The sequence below is a fragment of the Suricata suricatta genome, chromosome 15 (genome assembly GCF_006229205.1).
Source record: "Suricata suricatta isolate VVHF042 chromosome 15, meerkat_22Aug2017_6uvM2_HiC, whole genome shotgun sequence".
NCBI lineage: Eukaryota > Metazoa > Chordata > Mammalia > Carnivora > Herpestidae > Suricata > Suricata suricatta.
In genome coordinates this window covers 43,734,318-43,758,922 of record NC_043714.1, presented here as the reverse complement: position 1 = coordinate 43,758,922, position 24,605 = coordinate 43,734,318, and the positions used below count along the sequence as shown (strand labels likewise).

Here is a 24,605-nt window from a genome sequence, read left to right as displayed (position 1 = left end):
GTGGACTGATGGCTTCTTAGGTATAGTCAAGGCATCACTTGTTTTGATATTTTTGTCTAGCACATAATAGCCGCCTAAATTTCTACTGAGTATTAAATAACATGTCTTCCTCTGTAGGGAACTCTGCTGGACACGGATGGACCTCAGAGAACTCTCAACCAGAACTTAGAGCTCAGATTTCAGTATAGTGAAGATAGTCGTTGGCAGTGGTTTGTTATTTACACCAAGCAGGTGGGTTCTCCGGGCAGAGCATGAGACCCTGGGCTGAAATGCTTTCTTGCTGGCCGCGATGAACAAAGCACATTATCCTAACCCATCCGGAGCAGAGTACTATGATAAATGCTCTCGTTTTGGATCCTAATACTGTTTAATTTGTTTATTTTTTTTGTTTTGTCTTACTAATCACCACAGCCTTCATATCAGTTAGAAATGAATTAAGTTACTAAATAACAGAAGACTCAACTAATGGTGGCTCAGACCAAGGGTTGGTGAACTTCTTCCCAAAGGGCCAGATGGTAAATAGTTTTGGGGTCCATATGGCCTCTGTTGCAACAACCCAGCTCTGTTGTTATAGCACAAAAGTAGCCACAGACAATATGTGAATGAATGGGTACAGCTGTTTTCCAACAAAAATGTGTTTATGAAAACAAGTTAGGGGCTTGATTTATTGATTTCTGACTTAGACGATACAGATTTTTATCATCTCAATAAGAATACTGGAGGTAGATGATTGGCATCCCTATCATAAAAGCTATCCATTTTAGGGGTGCCTGGGTGGCTCAGTCAGTTAAGCGTCCGGCTTCTGCTCAGGTCATGATCTCACGGTTCGTGGGTTCGAGCCCCACATAGGGCTCTGTGCTGACAGCTAGCTCAGAGCCTGGAGCCTGCTTCAGATTTTGTGCCTCCCTCTCTCACTGACCCTCCCTTGCTCACACTGTCTCTGTCTCTCAAAAATAAATAAAAACCACAAAAAAAAAAGCTATCCATTTTATCTAGAAGCTAAATACTTTGCCCCAGAAGCCCCCATAGACTTTCCATTAGGTTTTATTGATCAGAACTGGCTCACATGACCTCTCCTAGCTGAAAGGGAGTCTGGGAATCAAGTATTTACCAAAAAAGAAACGAATTCGTAATCAGCTTAGAATAAGTATGAGCTGGGCACTTTGTCATCAGACCAAATCTAGGTTCTGTTAGGAGGGGAGAGAGTTGTTGGACAGCAAACTATTCAGGTCTTCCATGGGCTTATAATTAAAGTTGGAATAAACATTTTTGTTAAAAGATTTAATTTTCTAAACAACAAATTCAGCTGAAAAATTCTATGAAGTAACTTAAGCTATTTCAAATTGGAGTCAAAGCTATAGATGTTCTAAAATTAAACCAAAATATCAACGCAATCTTTGTGTCAGCATTACATTCAACTTAAGCCACTGGTGATCTCACTAAGTTCCATGAAACATTCTGATTTCAGGTAACCACAGCTCCCTGAGACTCTCTACTTCTAGTCTACTTGTGAATCGTGAGATACTTCATGCCAGGGTCCTCTGAAAAACATGAAGTGCTAACCAAAGTCTAGGTTAGAGATGGGCCCTCAGTTTCACCTTGAATATGAAACATCCTTAGGGAAATGGCAGGATGGTCTGCAGTCCCTTGGAGAGATGCAGGTAGATCTTGGCAGTGAAACCACTTCCCCTTGCCCAGAATGCTAAATGCAGCAGTTAAATTTTATTACCGTCTTTTAATCTAGTCTGTACCCAATGAGTTTAAGCCACTATACAGAGTGCAATAAACATTCTTTTAAAGGATTCCTAATAAGGTCTTATTTTCTTTGGAGTGTAGGTTTATTGATATGTACCCAAGAGCCACGTCTGCAAAAGAGAAAATGGGGCTTGTTGCCTGGCAAACACAAATGAGGTCTTGGACCCCAATATTTTCTAGATTCTTTAAACAAAAGCCCAGTGCCTTCATATTTAATAAACCTTACCTGGTTTATAGCCGAATCCTAACCTACCTAGCTGTGCACATTGTGTAGGAATATGGAATCAGTTCACACCCTACGATGCATTATTAAACACCCTTCCTACCTGTATCAACTCAGCTTACATTGTTTAACTATTTCATATCATGGTTTTGTGCAGGTTATATATATGCACAGATTAACAGGATTCATTCTTAGCTGAACCAGGAAGTCAAAATTTGTTTTTGTGTATAAATCCCACATCTGTTACTCTTTTCCTTATTGGTAGCAGTGCCTTGCTTCTCTTCTACTTCCTTTCTCTCCCCTTAAATAAAATAAATTCCTGTCATGCTCTACAGTCCTGCAAGACTTTGAGATGCTATCTATGTATAGCCATTCTCCCTCTAATTCTACTTTCTATGTCCTATCCTCCAACGGTCTCTGCTTTGGCAACCATCCCAACTCGGTGTTTTCTCTCTTTCCTGTCTTCTCCTCTCCATTATCTCCCCCCCACCCCGCCCCAGTGCAGTGACCATCCTTGAGCACAAACTTATGCCAAGGTTCTATAACCATAAGTTTGAGCTTTAGTTGTCTTGAACTTTAGTAGGGCCAAAAGAGAAAGGTGCAAGCCAAGAATTGCGAGCAGGACAAAAGAGAAAGAGGATTAGTGGGAAGGGAACAAGTGGGGAAATGGTAGGAAACCTTAACCCGGCAAGTGGGCTGAAGATCCTAGAAAAAGGAAACCCCAGCTTTTGTGTAGCAAGATGTCTAACGTGTGTATCTTGGCACTAACAACAATAAGCCAACAAAAAGCCACAGGTGATAGTGGGGGTAACCAACAGTCTTAAAAGTGAGTGATTAAAGATACTGGAAAAATAAGAAAGTGATAAAAAAGAAAAACAATTTTTTTAGTTCATAAAAGCCATAAGGTGCTAATATACCCTTTCCAACAGACAGCTTACTATTTATACCTAGTAATAGGTCTCTCAATAATTATGCATACAATTAAATATAAGATCAACCATCATCAGTTGATCTGATCACAATAACAAGCTGTTTTTATTATTTGTTGCTTGTAATACATGAGCAGCTTACAAAGTAAAATATAAGGGGGAGTTTTAAGAGGGAAAAAGATTAGTGAATGTAATGAGTTTTCTGTCTTTTTAAAAATGTACTGTAAGCATATCCATGTAATTGAGAAAATGTATGGCTACTGGCTAATTGCATCTTATGCAAATTTGTGGGAATTAACAAAGAAATCTAAATTCTTAAAAGTGTACTCTTGGAGAGCAGAGCTCAAAATCTCCCTTGTGGTGTGAGGAGGGAAGAAAGACATGATCTCTTCAGTTGAGAAACTTCTTTATTTCTGGATTTTTAGGCCTTTTTGCTGAGTAGCTGCTTGAAAAAGATGATCTCAGAAAAGATGGTAAAGCTAGCTGCAGGGAATCCAGAAATGGTAAGTGTTCTTATCTGTGCATGTTTTTCTTTCTTTTTTTTTTTAATGTTTTATTTATTTTTGATACAGAGAGAGACAGAGCATGAGAGGGGGAGGGGCAGAGAGAGAGGGAGACATAGAATCTGAAACAGGCTCCAGGCTCTGAGCTGTCAGCACAGAGCCTGATGCGGGGCTTGAACCCACGAATGTGAGATCATGACCTGAGCCAAAGTCGGAGGCTTAACCAACTGAGCCACCCAGGTGCCCCTCTGTGTATGTTTTTCAGTTAAGTTCCCACCATCAGCCTTTACTAACCCACGCTGATGAATTCTGGTCCTCCAGAGAGGACCCGACCTCCCCGGAGTGAGCTCCTCTGCCTTCTGGGGGCTCAGCATTTAGAATTCAAGCCATTTCCCCCAGAAAAGTGTCCTTACATTGCTGAGAACTCTCCAGCCCTCTACTCTGTATTCTTGTTTATCTGCTTTCCCCCAAATGGAAGAGTTTAGATTTACCATAGAAACTACCTCATAAAGTCAGGATCCTGAGAGGTCTGCAACACAGCAGCAATGAACTTTGATAAGCTCTCTAGTTTTGTCTCTAGAAAGAATTCACACCGGGTGCCTGGGTGGCTCAGTAGGTTAAATATCCGACTTCGGCTCAGGTCATGATCTTGCGGTTTGTGAGTTTGAGCCCCGTGTTGGGCTCTATGCTGACAGCTCAGAGCCTGGAGCCTGCTTCAGATTCTGTGTCTCCCTCTCTCTCTGTCCCTCTCATGCTCATGCTTTGTCTCTCAATAATAAATAAAATTGTTAAAAAAAAAAAAAGAACTCACAGCTTCTTGAAATTTCCATTGTGCCAAGTTAAGATGCTGTTAGCAGTTGGAAGAAGCCATCAAGTGAAAGAGGCTCGCAAGGCTATAAATTTTATCAGTATGAGATGAAACTTTGCTTTTCTAGTCTGCATGTCTTCCATAAAGGCCCAGCAACTCCCTGAAAAGCGTGGTGGCAGGCTGTAAAAAGACACTGAGATTTGAAGCTTGTTTATTTGCTTTGTCACCATCATGATGTAAGCATATCCCAATAAGACAGTAGTTTATGTTTTAAATGATTACAGAGGTGTGTGTGTGTGTATGTGGCTCAGTTGGTTAAGATTCTGACTTTAGCTCAGGTCATGTTCTCACTGTTTGTGAATTCGAGCCCCACATCAGGCTCTCTGGTGTCAGCACAGAGCCTGCTTTAGATCCTCTGCCTCCCTCTCTCTCTGCCCCTCCCCTGCTCACTCTCACTTGCGCTCTCTCTCCCTCTTTCTCATTAATTGAAAATACTTTTTAAAAAATGATTACGAATACTAAGGGCTTGTTGACATTTATAAATGTTTTTTTTTCCAGAATGTTATACTGAACTTTAAAAATGCAACAAAAAACATTTGGAAATGTTCACTAATGTTTTCATTTAAATTGAGTCCTTTTTAAGAAGATGGGTGACGTCTTCAGTTTAACATTGCTCTTTACTGGACTTTGCAGCTTTTTCCTAAGAAAATAGTTGCCCTTTATCCTTACTTCTCATTCCTCTAGAACTGAAAATATTTTCCCAGGGAAAATAAAATTCACTCCCCCTTGGTATTTGAAGAATTCAAAATGTACTATAGCGTAGCAAATCAAAGCAGTAAAAGAATTGTGGATGGTCTTTTTAAAAGAGTAATAAAATCTAACCTCTTAGGCAGGATGGACCCCCTTAGGCTCCAATTATTATATATATAAAAAGAAGAAGAAAGAGAAAGGTAATTAACTGAAGTGGCCCTATTAAAAGGGAGAAGTGCTCTCAAATGTGGCTGGATAAAATGTAAGCTACTTGATGCCATAAATACTTGTACAATGAATAGCTAAAGAGTTTGCTAAATAGAAGGTAGTGACCTATTTAAAGTTTTCAAGAAAAACATCCACACTAACTACATTCTTTAGATTTGCACACAAATTGAAATCTACACACTCTCTGTGGCTGATGGTGAAATCAGCATGTTAGTCAATGCTTGCACTGCTTTATCCTAATTCTTAACACGTTTTATTTCCACAAACGTTTTTTTCACTTTATTTCTTATTTTGGTTCTTGGAAAGAAAAGTTAAACCCTTCTTCTGGAAAACTGGGCTTTCAAGGGGATATTGTCAGGATAGTTCACATTTCAGCCTGAAATCTCATCTACAAATGCCTGGGTAGAATGAGAACCCTGAAAGTGAAAAGAGCAGACAGATGAGCTCTTGGGACGTATAGTGAGTTCTGACCAGAACAAGTCATTTTGTGGAACTTAAAGTAGCCACATACATTTATGACGGGGCCGTCCACTCATTTTCTAGGTAAACACATAAAGTCTAAACTGACACGTATCACTTATAAAAGGCTTGTATGGACTCGGATACAGAGGTCTCTATTTTGCAAGGCAGAAAATAGATTCCAAGATTCTGATAATCATGAAGAATTGGGAAAGGAAGAGAGAAATTAAGGAAGCTGTAACCTAATGAGCCCCACAAATAAAGCAGATATTCCTAGAAGCAGATTAAATAGTACTGTTTTATCGTAGTAAGAAGAAATGTGTTGAAACAAGAAATTTAGTGCTAACTTAATTAACTTAGTTAGCTATAGGCAATGCTTTCAAAGGTGACACTTGAAACACTTCTGATGAGATTGTTAAAATTTGAAGACAAACAGGTGCCTGAGTGGCTCAGTCAGTTAAGCATCTGACTTTGACTCAGGTCATGATCTCATGGTTTGTGGGTTCAAGCCCTTCGTCAAGCTCTGCTGACAGCTCAGAGCCTGGAGCCTGCTTCAGATTGTGTCTCCCTCTCTCTCTGCCCCTCCTCCTCTCATGCTCTCTCTATCTCTCTCAAAAATAAACAAACATTAAAAAAATTTAAAAATTTTGAAGTCAAACAAATGTACTAAAAAATATAAACACACAACAAAATCACATTACAGTCTTAAAGACAGTATTAACTACAAATCAGAAAAGGAAAAGAATGTAACATTCTTTTTAGAGCTACACTCCTACACAAAAACCTTTAATACATGAATTTTAATATTTGTTACTTGTAACTAGATCAGAATTTTAAGAATTATTTTATTTGAAAATAAGATGTATTTGTTAGGAGCAAGTTAGGCTTACAAGTAACAAAGAACAAAACAAGACAGAAGAAGGGTCCTGGGCAAAATAAAAGTTTATGTCTCTCTCAACTAAAAGAAGCCCAGAGGTAGGCAGTCTCAGGCTGGGATCGTTGCTCCATGATGTCACCAGAGAACTCTCTGCTTTACTGTCTTTGGTGTGTAGCTTTTACTTCATGTTGGAGATGGCCTGCTAGAGCTCCAGTCATTACATCCACATTCCAGGCAGCAAGTATAAATGGAAAGTATGAATGGCATATCTCTTCTTCAAGGAGGGGTCTCCGAAGTCCCACAGAATTTCTGCTTACAGCTCATTGGCTAAGAGTTAGTCACGCCAGAGCCCTATACCTAGCTGCAAGGGAGTCTGGTAAATGTAGTCTATTTACAGAGTACATTGTCCCTCCAGATAAGACTGGGTGATATTACTAAGAAGGAAAAGCAGAATGGATAAAAGAGGAGGCTACAGCAATCTCCGCCATTGAAAGAAATCTAAAAGACATCAAGAAAAGAAAGCAGATGTATTTTATGCAATAGATGTGTTCCTAATGAGTTTCTGAAAGTGTATCATTGTTATTATCTTGTATATTGAGCCATAATCTAAATATATGAGAGGTATGAGGAATAAGATGGTAAATAATATTCTGCATCAAAAACCAATTTATATTTTTAATAATCCATACCTAGTTTGTTTTATTAGTTTGTATGTTTCCCTTAGATTTACTAAAAAGTGGGTCTGAATCTCTAAATTCGTTTTCTGGAAAATGGCAAAGTGCCAGAAGTGTTTCTGATTCTGGCTTGCCTCATACCTCTCACCCCCAGTGCCAACTACCATCACTGTATGTATTTTTCTCTCCACCCCTCTTTCATTCGGGGCAAGATCAGATTATGTGAAAGGTCACTGGGCTTAGAGAGCATGCTCTAAAATGTGTTTCTGGTATGTGGTAAGGAGAGGAAACAGCAAGGACAGTGTTATCTGAGGTCCCAAGAATGTCAGCCTTTGAACAGTTGGCATCATCTAGAAAACAAAGTACAGACATGTTACAGCATACTTGGGAATGCCTGGAGCATGGCAGGTGGACAACATTTTGGAGAGCCGGGGGAAATTACCATGTAGAAATCAGTAGTTAGATTATCAATAGAAACTATTGATGAAGAAGGGCATGCAGGAATACCACATGATGACATATTTTCCCTCTTCCCCACCAGCTTTATTCCCCTACTATAGAAAATGTCTAAAGGCCTTATTGAAATAAGTCAAGGAAATAGATTATATCAGAAATTTCTTAGCAATTTGTAGCAGGTTCTATTTTATTTCGAAATGGGTAGGGGAGGTGAAAGAGACTAGGGGAGAGAAAAACTCTGAGCTGTTTTCCCCCATATTCTGTTTATTTCATTGCACAAGACTACTTACAACCTATAATGCAATATTGTAAGCAATAACAATAATACCATAGCAAAACACAAAAGACAACAGAGCATTAATTTCTCAATTACCAAGACTTTGTAACTGATTTCTTTTTCATTTTTTTAATGTTTATTTTTGAAAGAGAGAGAGACAAGAGTATGAGCAGGAGAGGGGCAGAGAGAGAGGGAGACAGAATCCAAAGCAGCTCTGAGCTGTCAGCACAGAGCCCGACATGGGGCTTGAACCCACAAACCATGAGATCATGACCTGAGCTGAAGCCGGATGCTTATCCAACTGAGCCACCTAGGCACCCCTAGACTTAAAAACTGATTTATTTAAGTTATTAAGATAGGCTTCAAATATATAAACTTCTCTATAAAGAATACCTAAGGAAGTCCTATGCCACCTTCAAGGCAATCTATTCTATAACAGTGCTAAGTTAACTGTAGTTAAAAGACTGTGCTCTTTTTCAGGATCATGTTCTTTTTCCCACCTATTTTGAAATGTTCCACCCTATATTCTGGTCAATAATAACCTAATTAATTCACACCTCATTCTTTCATTTACAAATGCCTATATTTATGATTATGCCTATATTCATAAAATAGGTTGGAAACTGAGGATCCAGAGTGAAGGGGTTTGTGGGAGGAGAAAGGCAATTAGTAAGGAGGCCTTACGGCTCTAGTGATCAATTGAGACATGCACATAATGCTAGTTGCTTAGTAATAGTGTTCTTTTCCTTTTAGAAGAATCTAAGAACTCTTTCTCCTGAACCCTGCCTAGGTCATGTTTACTGTGCCAGACACCGTTTGCTCTTACAGGTTTGGGCTCTACTCTCTCCCACCCTGCTCTGTTCCCTGGAGACTGATCTCTGGGTGCCGCAACCTTGCCCCCTGGTCTCCCACTGGGGTCACCCATTGGGAAAACCCAGCAAGACTGGAATGTGGAAGAAAAGTGAGATGGGGGGGTGTGGTTTATTTCTCCACTTCTGTCCCCGCTGGCTCTCCGTGGTTGGCACAGCCTTCTGCTGAGGGCCACATTCCTGCAAGGTGGCCTCTCCTCTCTGCAGCAATAGCTACTCTCAGTCCAGTACCAACTGCTACCTTTGCGAACTCAGGCCTAGAAGTGGTAAAAATGACCCACCAGCCCCTCACTGCTAGCCCCTGGGGGCTCCAACATCCCTTCATTGATTCCCTTTAATCCTGCCCACGCCTCCATTAAATAGTTCCTTTTTAAAACACCATCAGGAGTAGGCCATCTGTCTTCTGCCAGGACCCTGACTGTTACATTAAGTTTACCTTATGTACATGAGGTATATTCAAGTGTCTTGAACTTCAGTTTGATTAATGGTGCCTTTTGATTAATCAAAGCCCCATTTGGCTTTGATGCAGCGTATGGAAGGGAGCTCTGTGGATTATCTCAGGATTTAGGAGTTCATTTCGTGTGAAGTCCTTTTAGAAGCTGTGTTAAATCACAAAGTCTATAGGCAGCCACCAGTGTTAAACATTAAGCCCCACTTCACGTTTGGGGGGCTCAATTTCTGCAGCATTTGTACATTTGCAAATGAAGAGGGAATGTGCCGATGGGAAGCAGGTGTGCCTGCTGACCGGAAGCCTTCGAGGCCATTAAGAGGGTTACTGTGGACGGGGAAATGTGCTAGTTAAATAGATTATTTGTGTGCTTGCTTCTCCAGGCTGTGCTGACTGACATTTTACTAATCTGTTTAGCAGATTGAAGTTCCAGAACAAGGCAAAAGTAAAAAATACCACATTCAACAAAGCCAGGTCTGTGAGTAAAGTTCCGTAACTGATACATTATAATTTTTGATACATCTGCCCTTTTCCTCCTTTAAGTAACCACAGTCATTCTACTTTTAAGAATTAGCCAGAATTTTCTTTCTCAGAAGCTCCTCCATGTAGGATTGGGCCAATTGGAGGACCGTCACAGAAGTATGGTATTTTTACTGTAGTGCCCAGTAGGGCTAGGAGAAATGCTTTCATGGATTTTCAGATAGAACATTTCCAAGAACACAAAATTCTTTAGCGATTTTCTTCTGTACTCCATATATTTTTTTAAAAAAGTTCTCTGCAGTGTACTCTGTATAAAACAACCTTTAAGTTTATTAAATATTGTTTGGAGCATTTAGATCTGTTGGGCAGTTAACAATAACAGTAAATATCATAAAGAAAGCATTAGTAGGCACTTATAGCTAGGCACTGTTCTAAGCAGTTTTATGTGGATTAACACATTCATTCTCACCAGAGTCCTATAAATAAATCACTGGAGGTGACCTCCAAGTAGCATTTGAATGGAATTCATTTGAATTGGAAGGTCCACTTTTGTTACATGGTCTGCTCTGTATCTAAAGGTACTAAGTATACAAATACAGTACTTACAACTATAAAAGGTCCTTTCTTGAGTGAATAAGCTCAGGAAAAACATTCCAAAACAGACTAAATGCAAATCTTACTCTCATAATAACACCATTTCTGCCTGCTTAGATCCGAAACAAGAGATAAGAACTCCACCACTACTGGTGATGTGTCTTCAGGCAAATCAAAAAACTAAATGTTTAAGGGACTCCTGAGGTGCTTATTAAAATGCAAATTCCTGGGTGCCACTCAGAACGATTAATTCAGTAGATCAGCGTGTATGGCAAGCACACCAACACTGCACCAAGCTTCCATTTCTTTACCTGTAAAGTGTAGGTGCTCCCTCTGGCACTCGAATTCATCAGCACAGAGCCTTGGCTCTCAATTAGCGGCACATTGCAAGTGCCTGGGGAGCTCTAAAAACAAATGATGGCTGACCCCAGCCTCAAAGACTCTGATTTAATAGGTCTAGGGGCCTGGCAACAGAATTTTTAAAAGCTACTCAGGTGGTCTAATGTACAGCCAGGACCGAAACCATTATCCGAAAACAGTGATCCTCCAAGTGTGGTCTCTAGAGCAACAGCATCAGCATACCTTGGAAACTTAGAACCTTAAACCCTCAAGTCCCAAACCCACCAACTTCATCAGAAACCCTAGGGGGGGTGGCCAGGAATCTGTGTGTAGCAAGTCCTCCAGATGAATCTGACGCATGTTCAATTTTGAGAGCTACTGTTCCAAAACAACAGATAACACAACACATAGCACAACTATGATGGACATGGAAACTAATTCAGGTGTCCTCTCTAATGAGCAGCAATGGCGAAATAGGCCAACCTCCCTCATGCTCCGAGCGTGGCCAGCATATCAGAAGGTATCCACGTATATTGAATCCCAACTTTTTTAGCAATTGCATTCCGAATATAACTCATTTAGTCCCCATAACAACCCAGCTGTTATTATCCTCGGTGTATAGCCAAGAGAACGGAAAACACAGAAAGGTTAAGTAACTTGCTCAAGGTCACACAGGCAGTAAATGATAGAACCAGTAACAGAACGGAAGCCCTCTTTATTTGCTGTTCAACCAATCAAGTTTGTTTGTTCCTTTAACCACTTTGCCGTGGGGTCTTTCAAACAAATCCCTCATAGAAAAAAATTTTTTAAGCTTATCTGCCCGTTGAGGCACACTTATTTTACCAGGGACAAAACCATAGCCTTGTCTTTGAGATTTCATAACTACTGAAAACCAACTATTTACTCACTGAAGGTTTATGACAACCATAACCTCTTAAAAAGTTTTAAAATAACTATAAACCTTGTTAAGATTTGTATTTGCATGGAGTGTCCCCTAAAGATTTGGAGTGAAGTTAAAAATCGAAAGTTGCACAGCTTTAAGAGAGAGGGGAGAAAGACAAGGGGCAAAGATGAAATGTTCCCTGGAGACATCTCAGTGCCTGGAAAGGCCTTCTGGACACATCTACCTTGGCGTACCAGCGGAAGGCGCTCTCAGCCCTAAAATGCAGACACTACCCCCAAGTAAAGCTTTAATGGGAAATCACCACTTGAAATAACCATTGGTTAAATAAATGTAGCCTCTCCTGTTGCCTTTTTAATATTATTTTAGCATTCTTGACTTTTTAACTGTTATTGGTTACGGAAATTATTTCCTTTCACATACATTTCTGACCTTTCTTTATTTCTTAACAGAAAGACTCTTCCTATTTTCTACCAAGAAAAAGCAAGATTGAGATAAGCAAAGCTGACTGTGTTTTCAGGACCATAAAGGAAGAAGACCTGTGATGAGAAACTCTCACTTTTAAAAGTGTCCTCTAGGGCTGTCTCAGCAGTGACAGAGCTTAGGAAGGAGTGGAAGAAATCTGACCCCTTCCCATTTTCTTTTGACACTAAGATGGACAGTATTGACTAGGAGGACTTCAGAACTCTGTTAATCTCAAGATTAAAAAGAAGTATGAACCAAAATTATATAGTTTGTTTTTAAGGACTCATAAATGACAAACGGCAAATCCAAATCAATCAGTATGAAGTTTGTTCTCCCCCTCCCCAAACCCCCCCACCCCCTCTCCAAAAGATGTTTTCTTGGCTTAATGAAGTCTTCTATCTCTCTGTTCTGATATTACCTGAAGGAAAAGCTCAGCATAGAACACTGTAAATGTATTCGGGGTTAGGCTCTGAAGACATGACTATCATCTGAGGAAAAATGTGGCTCTAAGAAATGGAATAATTGAGAAAGAAATCTGGACTTACTGATCCATCCACAGCACCAGAGCAAGGAAGTGAAAGTACTTAGGTTTCCTTACATAATTCTGTGTCTACCAAGACGGATGTGCTCAAAGTGATAGGCTGCCCAGTTCTCTGTCTCTCCATCTTTGTAACCGTACTCTGTCTTTAGAATATGGAATTCAGTTCGATAATCATCATGCTGTTTTGAATCTTTTTACTTTGGGAAGAAGCAAGGGGTCCCTGTGCTCACGATCAGATACTATGTATGTCTCTTAGCTTCAAAACTATGGATGCATTCTAAGTTTTTCCTTATTTAGTTTCAGTTTATCATGATAATGAATATAATTATATATAGAATTAAGACTGCAAGAAGGGGGAGAGACAGAATAATCTATGTAATGTAATTAGGTAAAGTGCAATATTCTAATAATCTTTTCTAACTGGATTGTGTAACTAATTATGTAATAAACATATATATTCTAGTGAATAGAATATTTACTGATGAAAATTCTGAGAATGATATTTTTGAAGTGTAGAATCTATGAAAGTCCTGTAATATTTTAGCCATAACTTCTAGTACCATAAAGATTTATATTTTAGGCAAGAGTAGGATGTTTCTTGCAGGGGGGATCCATTAGCACCCCAGATCATCCACGTTGACTGTATTAATGAATTAGAATACATTTTCAGATTAAAATAGAAGCTTTCCTACTATTTTGCCAACCTAAGAATAGTCTGTCTATTTCTTTTCAACAGCAAACACCTACATTGTGTAAGGGCCTAGTGTAGACACCAAGAATGCAAAGAGAACTTGTATTTGGGGTGAGAAGAGGCAGATACTAGATTGAACTGTACTGAATTGCTGTTCTGCAGGTCAAAAATAGTCGAATGTTGTCCATTTCATGTTTCAACTTGATACATAAGAGTGAGTAATCCCAGACAACATGTGGTAGGTATCCTACATGCAGTGCGGACCAGGGTGTCGAAGGAAGGTTGAGGGTGGTGAGGAAGGCCCATGGGGAAGAGGGACTTTGAAGAAGGTGTAGAGCCTAGTGGAGGAGAGAGGGGGACACACATGTGGAAGGAAAGGGCAGCTGATGGGAGAATGAGTACAGTGTTTGTGGAATGATGAGCAAACCCACTCTGCTGGCAAAGTTTTAGGCTGGGGAGTAGTTAGGAGACAAAGCTAAGAGAGAAGAGGGATCAGTATCTATGCATACACAAATGTAGCATCCCTATAAAGTAAGCAGAGCCGTCTATCCTTTATGTGAATATGGCAAAATCAGAAAGATTACATTGAAGTTTAAGACCTTGAGATCACCATCAGTATCAGGAGATGAGAAGAAACAAGTTATGGCGAGCATCCCAAAGCACATACCTTGAAGAATAAAGGAACTGGGACCATAGAAGACAAAATTCAAAGCTTACTTTGTGGAATGGTACATCCGTTAGCAGTTATATGGGAGAAGAAAGAACTATTACCCCTTTGGGGATTATTGGGCCTATCTTCATCTAGAAGAAGCGAGGGGGGTTATTAACTTCTGAATCAAGCCACTTCATTGGGTAAAACGTCTAAACTCCACCTGCCAGAGTGGTCCTCCCTGCTGCAAGCCCTGAGACAAGCCAGAAATGGGACTCCATCTCTCTTGGGGGAGACGACCTCACTTCTGTGGTGCTGCCGGGCAGGACCTTCCCAGCAGCGTAGCCCCTCTGCACGGGAGGAGACATCAGCCAGTGCACACACTTTGTCAAGGTAGTTAACTACCAAAATCCTTCCGGTAACTCCTAAGCGGTGTCACATGGCTTGGGAAATTACCAGCACATGCTTTAGTCTACAGTTTTACTCCTTTTATACCTGTGAAACTGGACCCCAGTCAACCAAATCTTCTCCTGATTCATCTGCTTTCACCAATATCACTTCTCTCCACTTGCAGACATATGCATTTGTTTCTACTGCTGTCCATTCTTCCAAACCTACTGGCCTAAGCACTCTGCTCACATGCAAATACACTAGTTTGGAAAGTTTGCAACATATAAGAAAAAAGGACAGAGCTGACTCCATTGTGATTAGGAGCCCCTAAGCCCCTGTGGGTCCTCTGGAGGGAACCCGTGCAGGCTTAGTCAGAAGGGCTGATGTGCTCCCCAAAGCCAGGTCTCAGTCTACCTCAGTATGTGGTGAGCTCATGGCTTGTGCACATCTCCTTGTGGATACTTGGGAAGCGAACTTTCCACTAAATGTGTAACTTAGAAATTACCTTCAGTTTACCCTCAACGTGAATTTGAGAAGAGCTAAGTGATCTTAATTTGTGGAAAACCAAACAGGTTCTAAGCCTCAATAGGGAAATAGTAGCCAAAGTGATGCTATAATACAAAACAAAATAAAACTCAGCAACGGAGCCATCCATCTGCTTCTCTGGATGCTTTTTAGTTCTCCCTCTGCAGTGTATGGATTGAGACAAACTGAGGCCAGGAGCCCATGTGAACTCTGGACCGCTGGAGATGGAGCGCAAGGTAATTCTCTCTTTCATTAGAGTGGCCTCAATCCCGCCATCAGGGATCCCAGAAAAACAGTCAAGTAAAACTTAGATATGTTTTGCTGGCTCTATGCTGGGTTAACTTAGAAAATGGATGGCTGTGGCACCTGGGTGGCTCAATCAGTTAAGTGTCTGACTTTTGGTTTTGGCTCAGGTCATGATCTCATGGCTTGGTGGGTTGGAGCCCCACATCAGGCTCTGTTCTGACAGTGGGGAGCCTGCTTGGGATTCTCTCTCTCCCCCTATATCTCTGCCTCTCCTTCACTCATGCTGTCTCTGTCTGTCTCAAAATAAATAAACTTAAAAAAAAAAGTATGGCTAACACAAATAATCCTTTAGAAGATGGCTTTTCAGGGACACCTGGGGGGCTCAGTTGGTTGAGTGTCTGGCTTCAGCTCAGGTCATGATCTCATCGTTCACGGGTTCGAGCCCTGTGTCAGGCTCTGTGCTGACAGCTAGCTCAGAGCCCAGAGCCTGTCTTCAGATTCTGTGTCTCCCTCTCTCTCTGACCTCCCCTGCTCATGCTGTCTCTCTCTCTCAAAAACAAATAAAACATTAAAAAAATAAAAAAGAAGATGGCTTTTCAGCCTTATAATTGTAATCCCCCCCATTTTATTGATGTATAGTTGTACTTTGCTTATAAATTATAATAGCTGTTGTATTCTTAAGAAATCTATTGTTTGTAGAACAAGTTTCCAGACACACACACACTTAGAGTTATGGAAAAAGTACGTGGCAGGCTTGGCTCTTTGGTCTAGCCCTATAGCCCATGTACTTTTCTGGAGGGCAAAGTCTTTAGTTAACCAAATGAGCTTGAGTTGTGTAACATCTTGGAAGAGGTTCGACATTCATTTGATTTAAAGGCATTGACCCTGGTGATTTTGCACTGCTCCTGCACTGAATGTGGTTTCTGTCCCGGAATTGTGGGAACACAAAGTTGGCTGTACTTCCTAATGGCTTTTCCATCTGTCCACATGAGCGTTTATTTGATGGGTTCTGCGGTACAACAGTTGTCTTGGGCGGAGACACTTGGAGCAGCGGGCTGAGACTCTAAGCGTGAGTTGGCTTTTCTGTGCACATGCGTGCTCTTCTTCTTACTGAAAATGAGTCCCCACGGAATTTCTGGGGAGATCCCCTCTTTGTAACTGGGTCTAGTGTGCAGAGGAAGAGGTGAGGGGAGTCTACTGCATCTGGGTCCCCATCAAGGGAAGTTGGAATAATTTGATTGTCTGCAGAACAAACATGATGAGTGAGACAAGTGAAATGGCAGTTATGAAACAACACGTTGCAAAGTCAGCCACTTGGAAACAGGTTCTATCCAACAATCGGCTGTATAGATTCTGCTTCCCAGTAGCTGCTGGAACATCATGCTTGTCAGAGGCACAGCACCCACAAGTACACCCACTTGCAAAGGGAAAGTGGTTCCACTCCCCTTAATGGGTACAGCGCCATGTTGAGGAAGAATATAGGAAGACTGTATATCAGTTTATTTTCATGTATCGACTGAATACACATTATAGTGGTTAAATCTATGATTTCTTACAGGTAGGTGGGTTTATGTCAATTATGTATGTCAGTTTTCGTTTCTCTTTGATAATTAATGATGGGCTGTTTGTGTCAAGATGTCTCTTTTCCCTTTCTTCTCCTCTCCTAGCCTCTGTTCTCATTTCCTTTGTCAAAGTTAAAACAGAAGTGACCTGTGGTCTCGGGGTGATAATGAAGATAGGCTGAGATCTTAGTGAGTTCACTGTAGAAAAAAATCCTAACACCTTCCTGCTGTAGTGCAAGCTCTCTTACCTGGGATTTTCTCTTTAATTCTGCTGGTTGATAAAAAACAAAAAACAAAAAGCAAAAAAGGCAACTACATTTATTTTTTAATGTACCTCGTGAACTTGGAAGATAGACACATAAAATACATTTTTTGGGGGGCACCTGGGTGGCTCAGACAGTTGAGCATCTGACTTCGGCTCAGGTCACCTCGTGGTTCATGAGTTCAAGGCCGGTGTTGGGCTCGCTGCTGTTGGCAGAGAGCTCTTTTCAGATCCTCTGTCCTCCTCACTCTCTGTCCCTCCCCAGCTGTGCTCTCTTTTCAAAAACAAATAAACATTAAAAAAAACATTATTCAGGTTTATAAGAAGTAAACATCGTTTGTAAGTCTTTCTTGTTCTGTTGCCTTAAAACAAATGTATAGAAGAGCAATTCATATTACTTATCTACCCTTTTTCCCCCCTATAACAATGTCACAAGTTTCCTTTCCTGTTGGTTAGGAGTTGAAGTTCAGAAGATGTATTAGTCCAGTTGTACTGGCAGAAAATAGTTGTCAGAGTAGAAGAGCCTCAGGCTTCATCCAGACTTGGGCACCAGAGTTTTGTGAAGGTGGAAATGAAACCCCAGGATCAGTGTTTTGAGAGCGGAATTGCGGCAAGTTCTGAGCAGGCGCATTTGCTGCAGTATGTTTCAGGACTGAGAAAGGGATGAGCTTTGCTTCTGTTTGAATGATCGCCAGGAGTTTATTTTGGGACTAATATGAGAGTTAAGATTCCCTGCAAGTCTAAAATGCGGGGTCAGTGTGAGCCACGGGAGTGAGCTAAGTGCTGATCCAGGGCTAAAGCGAGCCCTCTACCAGCACAGAAGGGAGCCGGCTGCTCAGTGTCTGGATCAGCAGACACTGCAGGGCCCTCTGGGACCAGCATGAACCCTTCCTCAGCTTCTCCTTTGCCCACACTTAGCAAACCCTGAATCAGCCTGGTCTCTAAGGAGTGGGAATATTAAAAAAATGAGGAAGGAAATGTAGGACCAGAAAAGCAAAGAGAAAAGGCCAGGTAGCCTGGGCTGTGAGCTTTTTGATATGACCTTCTGTTGGCTTTCTTTACCCACTTCTGAAAAAGTGTATAAGCCTATGACTTCTGAGTTTCTAGTGCTTGTTTTGAAGTGTAAAATAAATGATCAAATATGTGGCAGGACATCATCATTTCTTTTGTACTCTAGAGAGTTTTTATTGACTTTTTCTTATTTCTTTAATGTTTTATTTTTATTTTTGAGAGAGGGAGAGACAGTGTGAGCAGGGGAGGGTCAGAGAGACACAGAATCCGAAGACAGGTCCCAGGCTCTGAGCTAGCTGTCAGCACAGAGCCCAACATGGGGCTCGAACTCACGAACCCTGAGATCATGACCTGAGTTGAAGTCGGACGCTTAACCGACTGAGCCACCCAGGTGCCCCTTTTGTTGACTTTTTCAGTGACACATGGCGGTGCTTTCTGGGAGATCATTTCTTAGGTTTGCACATAATCCCTACATCCCAAGTAAGATATGACTTTCACAGGCCTAAGGGCTCATATCTCATTCCTCAGTGACTGAAATCTGGCAGTCACAGGCCTAACTTCTCACCAAAAGGCCCTTGTAACCCAGGTGCCCAGAGATCATGGAATCAAGACCGTCTGATTTATGTGCATAGGCGCGTGCATAGGCTGCTTACTCACAGACTCTGGGCCTAGGAAGGAAACTCAGAAGTGATGCTTGAAGTTTTTCTAAGATTTTCTTGAAATACTTAAGCACATTTGAGTACCACCAAGGAAGAGAGGCATGGCAGTGGAGTGGAAGATGACTCTTGACTTGAATTCTGAGCTTGCTTCTGCTTTTAGCTGGCAATGTGAGCATAGCCAAATGATCTAACTCTACGGCCCTTAGTTCTCTCATCTGCAACATGAGTTCTAAGAGCCTATGTGTGTACTGATTTTTTTTTTAATCAACTTGGTTAGGTTGGGCCTATGTTTCCCAGAGTTCCCTCTCCTGTATGGTTACAGTTTAGAATTAACCTAAAGGAGACTTTGTATGAGGACTGGGAGACAAAGCAAGGAAGCGGCCATTACCTTCTGAGGGTCTCTTCACCATCAGGAACAGTGACATGCAAATGGAGGTACCCACAGTTTCTAGCTTGTCCTTGCTTCCCCCCACTCCACATCCAGCTCTTCTTCTTGCCTACTGGCCCTGCCTAGCCCTGGGCCTGCCAGCAGATGCTTGGTAGGGGACTCAGAGAAGCAGTTGCTACACAGGCATCAACTTGCATAGACCTCTTCAAGAGCTTTCCCTTTGGGGGGTCCCACCTCAGAGAGACCCAAGCCATGCACGGCTTCCAGGTTCCTCAGGCAGACAAATTTGTGACATTTTATCTGATGCTTCAATATGCCCTTCTACACCTTCACTTCCTGGACTCCTCCCTCAGGGAGGGAGGGAGAGAGAAAACCTCAAGCAAGTTTCATGCCCAGTGTCGGCTCCATCTGACAACCCTAGGATCATGACCTGAGCCAAAATCAAGAGTCAGATGCTCATCCAGCTGAGCTACCCAGGTGCTCCATAGCTTTGCAAAGCAATGCATTTGCTTAAACCCTTGCAAAAGGTATTCTCTTACTAATGATCAGCTCCTTAACTTTTGGGAGGGAAGCTTAATCAGGACTAAGCACTATATACATTCCCGTCACATACATTATTTAGTCTAACATATGTGTGAAAATCCATTTCAGCATGTATGGATAAGTGCAAAGAAAAACAACAAATGGGTGCTGTAGCAAGAAGCCAAGCTCTTGTCTTCTTTCCAGGGGTCCAACTCTTAGTAACTTCAGAAATTCAAGATCTAAGGTATTTACTTTGCAATTAACAAAGGGACAGAGATCCCTTTCTGAAAGTTTTGCGTGCATACTTAATTTCTAGTTGCTGGAGGAACAGATTATCCTATGAGGCTTCGAATTCTTTTCCTCAGTGTTGCAAACACAATGCCTGGCATACGTGCACACTTCATTTTTATTCTGGTGGTTTAAATGTTTCAACTGTTGGGAAACCGAAATGAATCTTACTCTGGTGTGGTTAAATATATGCTACTTGCCTCATACCCTGTGCATGACTTACTCATTCAATGGTTAATCCTTGAGAATCTGCAGTGTTGCTAAAAACACCTGACTCTCCCTAGCCTGGTGTGAGAGAGCAGAGACCTATTGACGCATCACTTACGGGAACATGTCTCCCTCTGATGGCCATTCGTTAGTACTACAAAAAAAAGCCAACCTGGACCGTTAAAGCTCAACAAGTAGAAATTCCTCTTCCTTTGTAGGTATGGTGTGTTTTTAAACACCTTTCCATTCCAACACACATCTTTTCTATAGAGACAAGTGGTTACACAGGCATGGTTGGTTAGTTCACTTTGAGTCTGTTCTGATAGGTGTTCAATTATGTTTTTGAAAGCTCTTTCCGCAGTTTCTAAGACTGGATAGTAATATATCAACAATATATAGGCGAAACTCCTTTTTTCCCTAACCAGAAGAAAACCCCCTAAACGAAAATCCTACACCATGCAAACGCTCCCTGTCATTCATTCATTCACTCAGTTGTATCGGACACGGCAGTTCTCAGCTCTGCACGCTGGCTGTATACTAGAATTCCCCGAGCAGCTTTTAAAAATACAGATGCCTGGTCCACACTTCAAAAACAGTTCTTACTTGGTGTCGGCTAGGACCTGAGTGTTGGCATTTATAAGCTCCTATGAGGACTGTAATGTGTTGGCAGGGCTGGGAACTACTAAGCTAATGTTCTTGAGCACCTACTATGTGCCACTGATTGTGTTAGTGCTAAGGATTCAATGATAGTTATACGATTCGACCACACTGAACTTTTTTTTTTAAAGTGAGCTCCATGTCCAATGTGGGGCTTGAACTCACAGCCCTGAGATCAAGAGTTGCATGCTCTACTGACTGAGCCAGCCAGGTACCCCCATGCTGACCTTGAGACATCACCATTCCCAGGCCACACATACTATTCCCTTGTCCGGAACACTCTCTTTGTTCATTGTGTAACTAACTCCTCATTATTTGTGTCTCAGATGAAACATTACTTCTTCTAAGGTATTGCTGTCCTTCCACCTAAATTAGGTCCTGTGTTATTTGTCTTTATATAGCATTTCTTCTCTCTTCCTCCATAACACTTATCCCAGTATTTCTCCCCAATGGAAGTCTCACAATCAGAACTCAGGACCAAACAGGTTTGGGTAATGTGGAAGAAAAGGCAGACTTACGTGAAGGGAATGGAGTTGGAGCTTCAGGGCGCTTGTCTTGGGATGAATAACACAACCTCAAAGATGTCCATGTCCTAATTCCCAGAACCTGTGATTTTGTTGCCTTGTCTGGTAAAAAGGAGTTTGTGGATGTGATTAAGTTAAAGACCTTGAGATGGAGAAATTCTGGATTACCAAGGTGGGCCCAATGTAATCCAAAGGTCCTTATAATAAGGCATGAGGGTCAAAGTTAGAGAAGATGCAAGAATGGAAGCAGTGGTCAGAAGGAGAAATGATGCTACATTGCTAGTTTTGAGGATGGAGGAAGAGGCCATGAGCCACAGAATGTGGGCAGCCTCTAGAAGCTGGAGAGGATAAGGAAATGAATTCTCCCTAGAGCTCCCAGAAGGAATGCAGCCCTGCCTACACTTTGATTTTAGCCCAATAAAACTGACTTTGGACTTCTGACCTCCTGAACTGTAACATGAGGAATTAGTGTTGTTTTATTTAGGTCATTAAGTTTGTGATAATTTGTTCCAGCGACAGTAGGGAATACAGCATCACCTCCCCCTTATACAAGTCCCTTTCAAGACCCTTGAAGGAACTCTGGAAGTATTTACACATGGCCAAACGTTTCTGTAAAGCTTGCAAAACTTAAAATATTTTAATTACAATAAAGACTGCTGTCTTTCCACTCAGACTTCCCAAAGCTCTTTTCTCTGGCTGAGTAGCACTGGAGTGAATACAGACATTTTGGGGCTCTTGCTAAGCAGAAATGCAGTTCGGGATACTTTGGTTTGCATTTAATAGGATGTGTTCATGTGGCTCATGGTCACGTGCAGCACTAAGTTATTGGAAGTGTAGGAATGGGTTCTATGAACCCTCCTAATGACCAATGTGCCGATGTGCCCCAGTGTGGTGACATGAAGGACTCACAGAATCCGTGAAGCATGCATTTCGTTCCCTTAATCTCATCAGAGAAAAAAGGCTGACTGCATAGTCCCTGCATTTTTTTTTCAGATCTAACAAAGGCAGTAATTCATAAAGGAGAAGAAATATGTTTGAATAGAAATAATAAATAGGCTTTCAGATTATTGGATAAACCAATTAATGAAGAGAAGTGCATCCTGTGAACATACTGGGAAGAGATTTAAATTCTTTCTGGATTTGACACAATTTACAGGCCTCAGTGAAAATATTTTAAACTCAACCCAAACCACGAAGAAGACATCCATGACAAATTGGTTAATAAATGTCATCAATTCAAAGAGTAGTTAATATTTCTGATTAGTCACTGCACAAGAAAATGTGAAATGCCATGAAATCATAATCCTTTCTTTTTTTTTTTTTAAGTAGGCTTCAAGTCCCAGATGCAGGACCCACCCTAGGCTTGAACTCACCACTCTGATCAAGACCTGATATCAAGACCTGAGCTGAGATCTAGAGTCAGTCATTTAACCGAGTGTGTGTGTATGTGTGTGTGTATATGTATATTTTTAAGTTTTCAGTAAATTAATTTCTACCACCCCACCAACCACCACATCTATAATGAGTTGTGGCTGGATACAAGTTGCATTTGGCCCAGGAATCCTAGAAAAGTGGGTTGTAAATATTTAAACCGTTTTTGAAAAAAAACAAACCAAAACACTTCGCATCCTATTTTAGAATTAGAGCAGTCATGAATATGTCCATTTGGGTTATTATATTACACTTACCTAGAGGCCAGTGACTTGATTGATGCCTACAGCTTTTAATAAAATTGTCCTTGCTTTGAAGTCTTCATTTAGCTGAGATAGGATGTATATTTAGAAAAAGACGTGAAAAGTGCAAAATGCTCCCGGACTCAGGACTCAGGTCGGAAAAACATCCTCTGAGGTTGTCATTCTCCTCGCAGGCAGTTTCGGTCTTTTCCCCAATGGAGAGCGGGTTCATTCCGAGTTTCTAGCTCAGGGCAGGCCGAACTGTTGAGAAGGCCTCCAGCCTCTAGAGGGCGCGCCGTCCGACGCAGCGTGAGGCCGCTCTGGCACAACCGGAGCTCAGCCTGTCTCGGTGGCTCGCTCATCTCCTTCAGCTTGGAGCTGCCGCCGCCGCTGCCGCCGCTTGTTCCAAGGTACTTGGGCCGAGTCCCGGAGGCGGCCCCAGAACGGAACGGCTGACACCTCCCCTGCCGACCCCGACGTACGGGAGAGCCCCGGCCCGGGGCCTGGCCGACGGGCTTTGGGGGGTGAGGGGCGAGGCCGCCCGGAGCCCCCGCCCTTATTCGGCCAGCGGAGGGAGCCCGACCGGGGCGTCGGGGGTTCGGGGCGGCTTCCCCCAGGGCCGTGCCGCTCTTGAGGGCTGGGAAAAGGCCTGCGAGGCGAGGGTTCCGGGGTAAAGGCCCTGACAGTCCGCGGGAGGGGCCCGCCCGTGTGTGCGGCCCGCGGCGGGCGGGCCTGGGGCGGGGCCCCTCGCGGTTAATCGGGAGTGTCTGAGCCGCCGCGGTCCGCCGACGCGCCCGGACCTGCGCGTGCTGTCGCGGCTTGCACTACGCGGCTGATCGTAAGGACCCTGCAGTCTGGGCGTGAACAGCTGTGGCGGTGAGAGTGAGCAGTCCGGAAGGGCACATGGCCCCGTGTTAAAAGACCGCATCTGCTTCTTAAAGTGCAATGCTAGGAAGCAGGTGCTTTGCCCGCCGGGTTATCCAATACACTGCTCTGCCTCGAGGAAAAGATACATTTATTCTTTAAAATTGGCTACTAAACATCATTAGGTAAAAAAAATATATATACCATTGAATAGTAACACTTGTCTCTCTTTAAAGAATAACAGTGGTACCAAGGAGCTCCTAGCTTAAACACCTGGAGTATCAGCGACATGGGATTAGTAATATCTCCAGTGCTTACTATATGTCAGACGTTGTGCTGAGTGCTTGAATACCTAATACCTCTATTTAATCCTTGCAGCGACCCTGCGAAGTACCGTTGCCAGTTTACAGATAAGGAAACCGAGCACGAGTCTGAGTTAACTGGTCGCAGGTCAGACAGCTAGCAAAGGGTGAGCTGGGATTTGAGCCTCATCTTCCTTACAGGGTTCTGCTTCTGCACCTGTCACCTGTCAAGCGTGTTCTAGAGGTGTTTAATTTGATGTGTAGCCTGAACTGATTTCTCTGGGGCTTAATTTTTAAGGCTATGAGCAAGATCCCTATACCAACTCCTTTTTGGTTTTAAAGGAGTTTAATGAGAAAACTGTTTGCTCATTAAAGATTACAGTGAAGAATAAGTTAAGCTCACCACTCCCAATGCAGTTTGATTTGCAATAGAGTTGGGTTTATTTGGTTGTTTATGCACTTCATTACTTCTCTTCATTAATTGTGTCTCGATACCATTTTCAGGGAGTTCGCTTTGCTTTTGCAATATTATGACAGTAGTGCTGAAGGGGAATGAAGGATTTCTCAGTGACAGTAAATTAATACCTTTCTTACTGGATGCAGGAAAGG

General features: G+C 42.1%; 3 protein-coding genes across 6 annotated transcripts in view; 2 read left to right on the top strand and 1 right to left on the bottom strand.

Annotated features, from left to right (window-relative positions):
* The window catches only part of SNX31 (sorting nexin 31), a 72,877-nt gene extending 59,607 nt beyond the window's left edge, over window positions 1-13,270 (top strand). Inside the window, exons 11-15 of one of the 2 annotated variants that reach the window (XM_029923391.1) lie at window positions 118-231; window positions 3,333-3,410; window positions 8,693-8,767; window positions 9,674-9,730; window positions 12,023-13,270. In XM_029923391.1, coding sequence (XP_029779251.1) covers window positions 118-231; window positions 3,333-3,410; window positions 8,693-8,767; window positions 9,674-9,730; window positions 12,023-12,115 — 417 coding nt within the window. In that variant the 3' untranslated portion in view covers window positions 12,116-13,270. The remainder of the gene's footprint in view (window positions 1-117; window positions 232-3,332; window positions 3,411-8,692; window positions 8,768-9,673; window positions 9,731-12,022) is intronic. The other variant, XM_029923392.1, reaches the window with a different exon arrangement.
* The window catches only part of LOC115278829 (translation initiation factor IF-2-like), a 79,093-nt gene that overhangs the window by 50,798 nt on the left and 3,690 nt on the right, over window positions 1-24,605 (bottom strand). Inside the window, exon 3 of the mRNA XM_029923309.1 lies at window positions 22,846-23,654. Coding sequence (XP_029779169.1) covers window positions 23,010-23,654 — 645 coding nt within the window. The 3' untranslated portion in view covers window positions 22,846-23,009. The remainder of the gene's footprint in view (window positions 1-22,845; window positions 23,655-24,605) is intronic.
* ANKRD46 (ankyrin repeat domain 46) overlaps window positions 23,152-24,605 on the top strand; it is a 71,025-nt gene continuing 69,571 nt past the window's right edge. The window contains exons 1-2 of one of the 3 annotated variants that reach the window (XM_029923396.1): window positions 23,155-23,240; window positions 24,073-24,163. The gene's annotated coding sequence lies outside the window, so the exon portion shown is untranslated. Of the gene's footprint in view, window positions 23,241-24,072; window positions 24,164-24,605 lie in introns of all 3 variants that reach the window. The other 2 variants (XM_029923393.1, XM_029923394.1) reach the window with 2 other exon arrangements.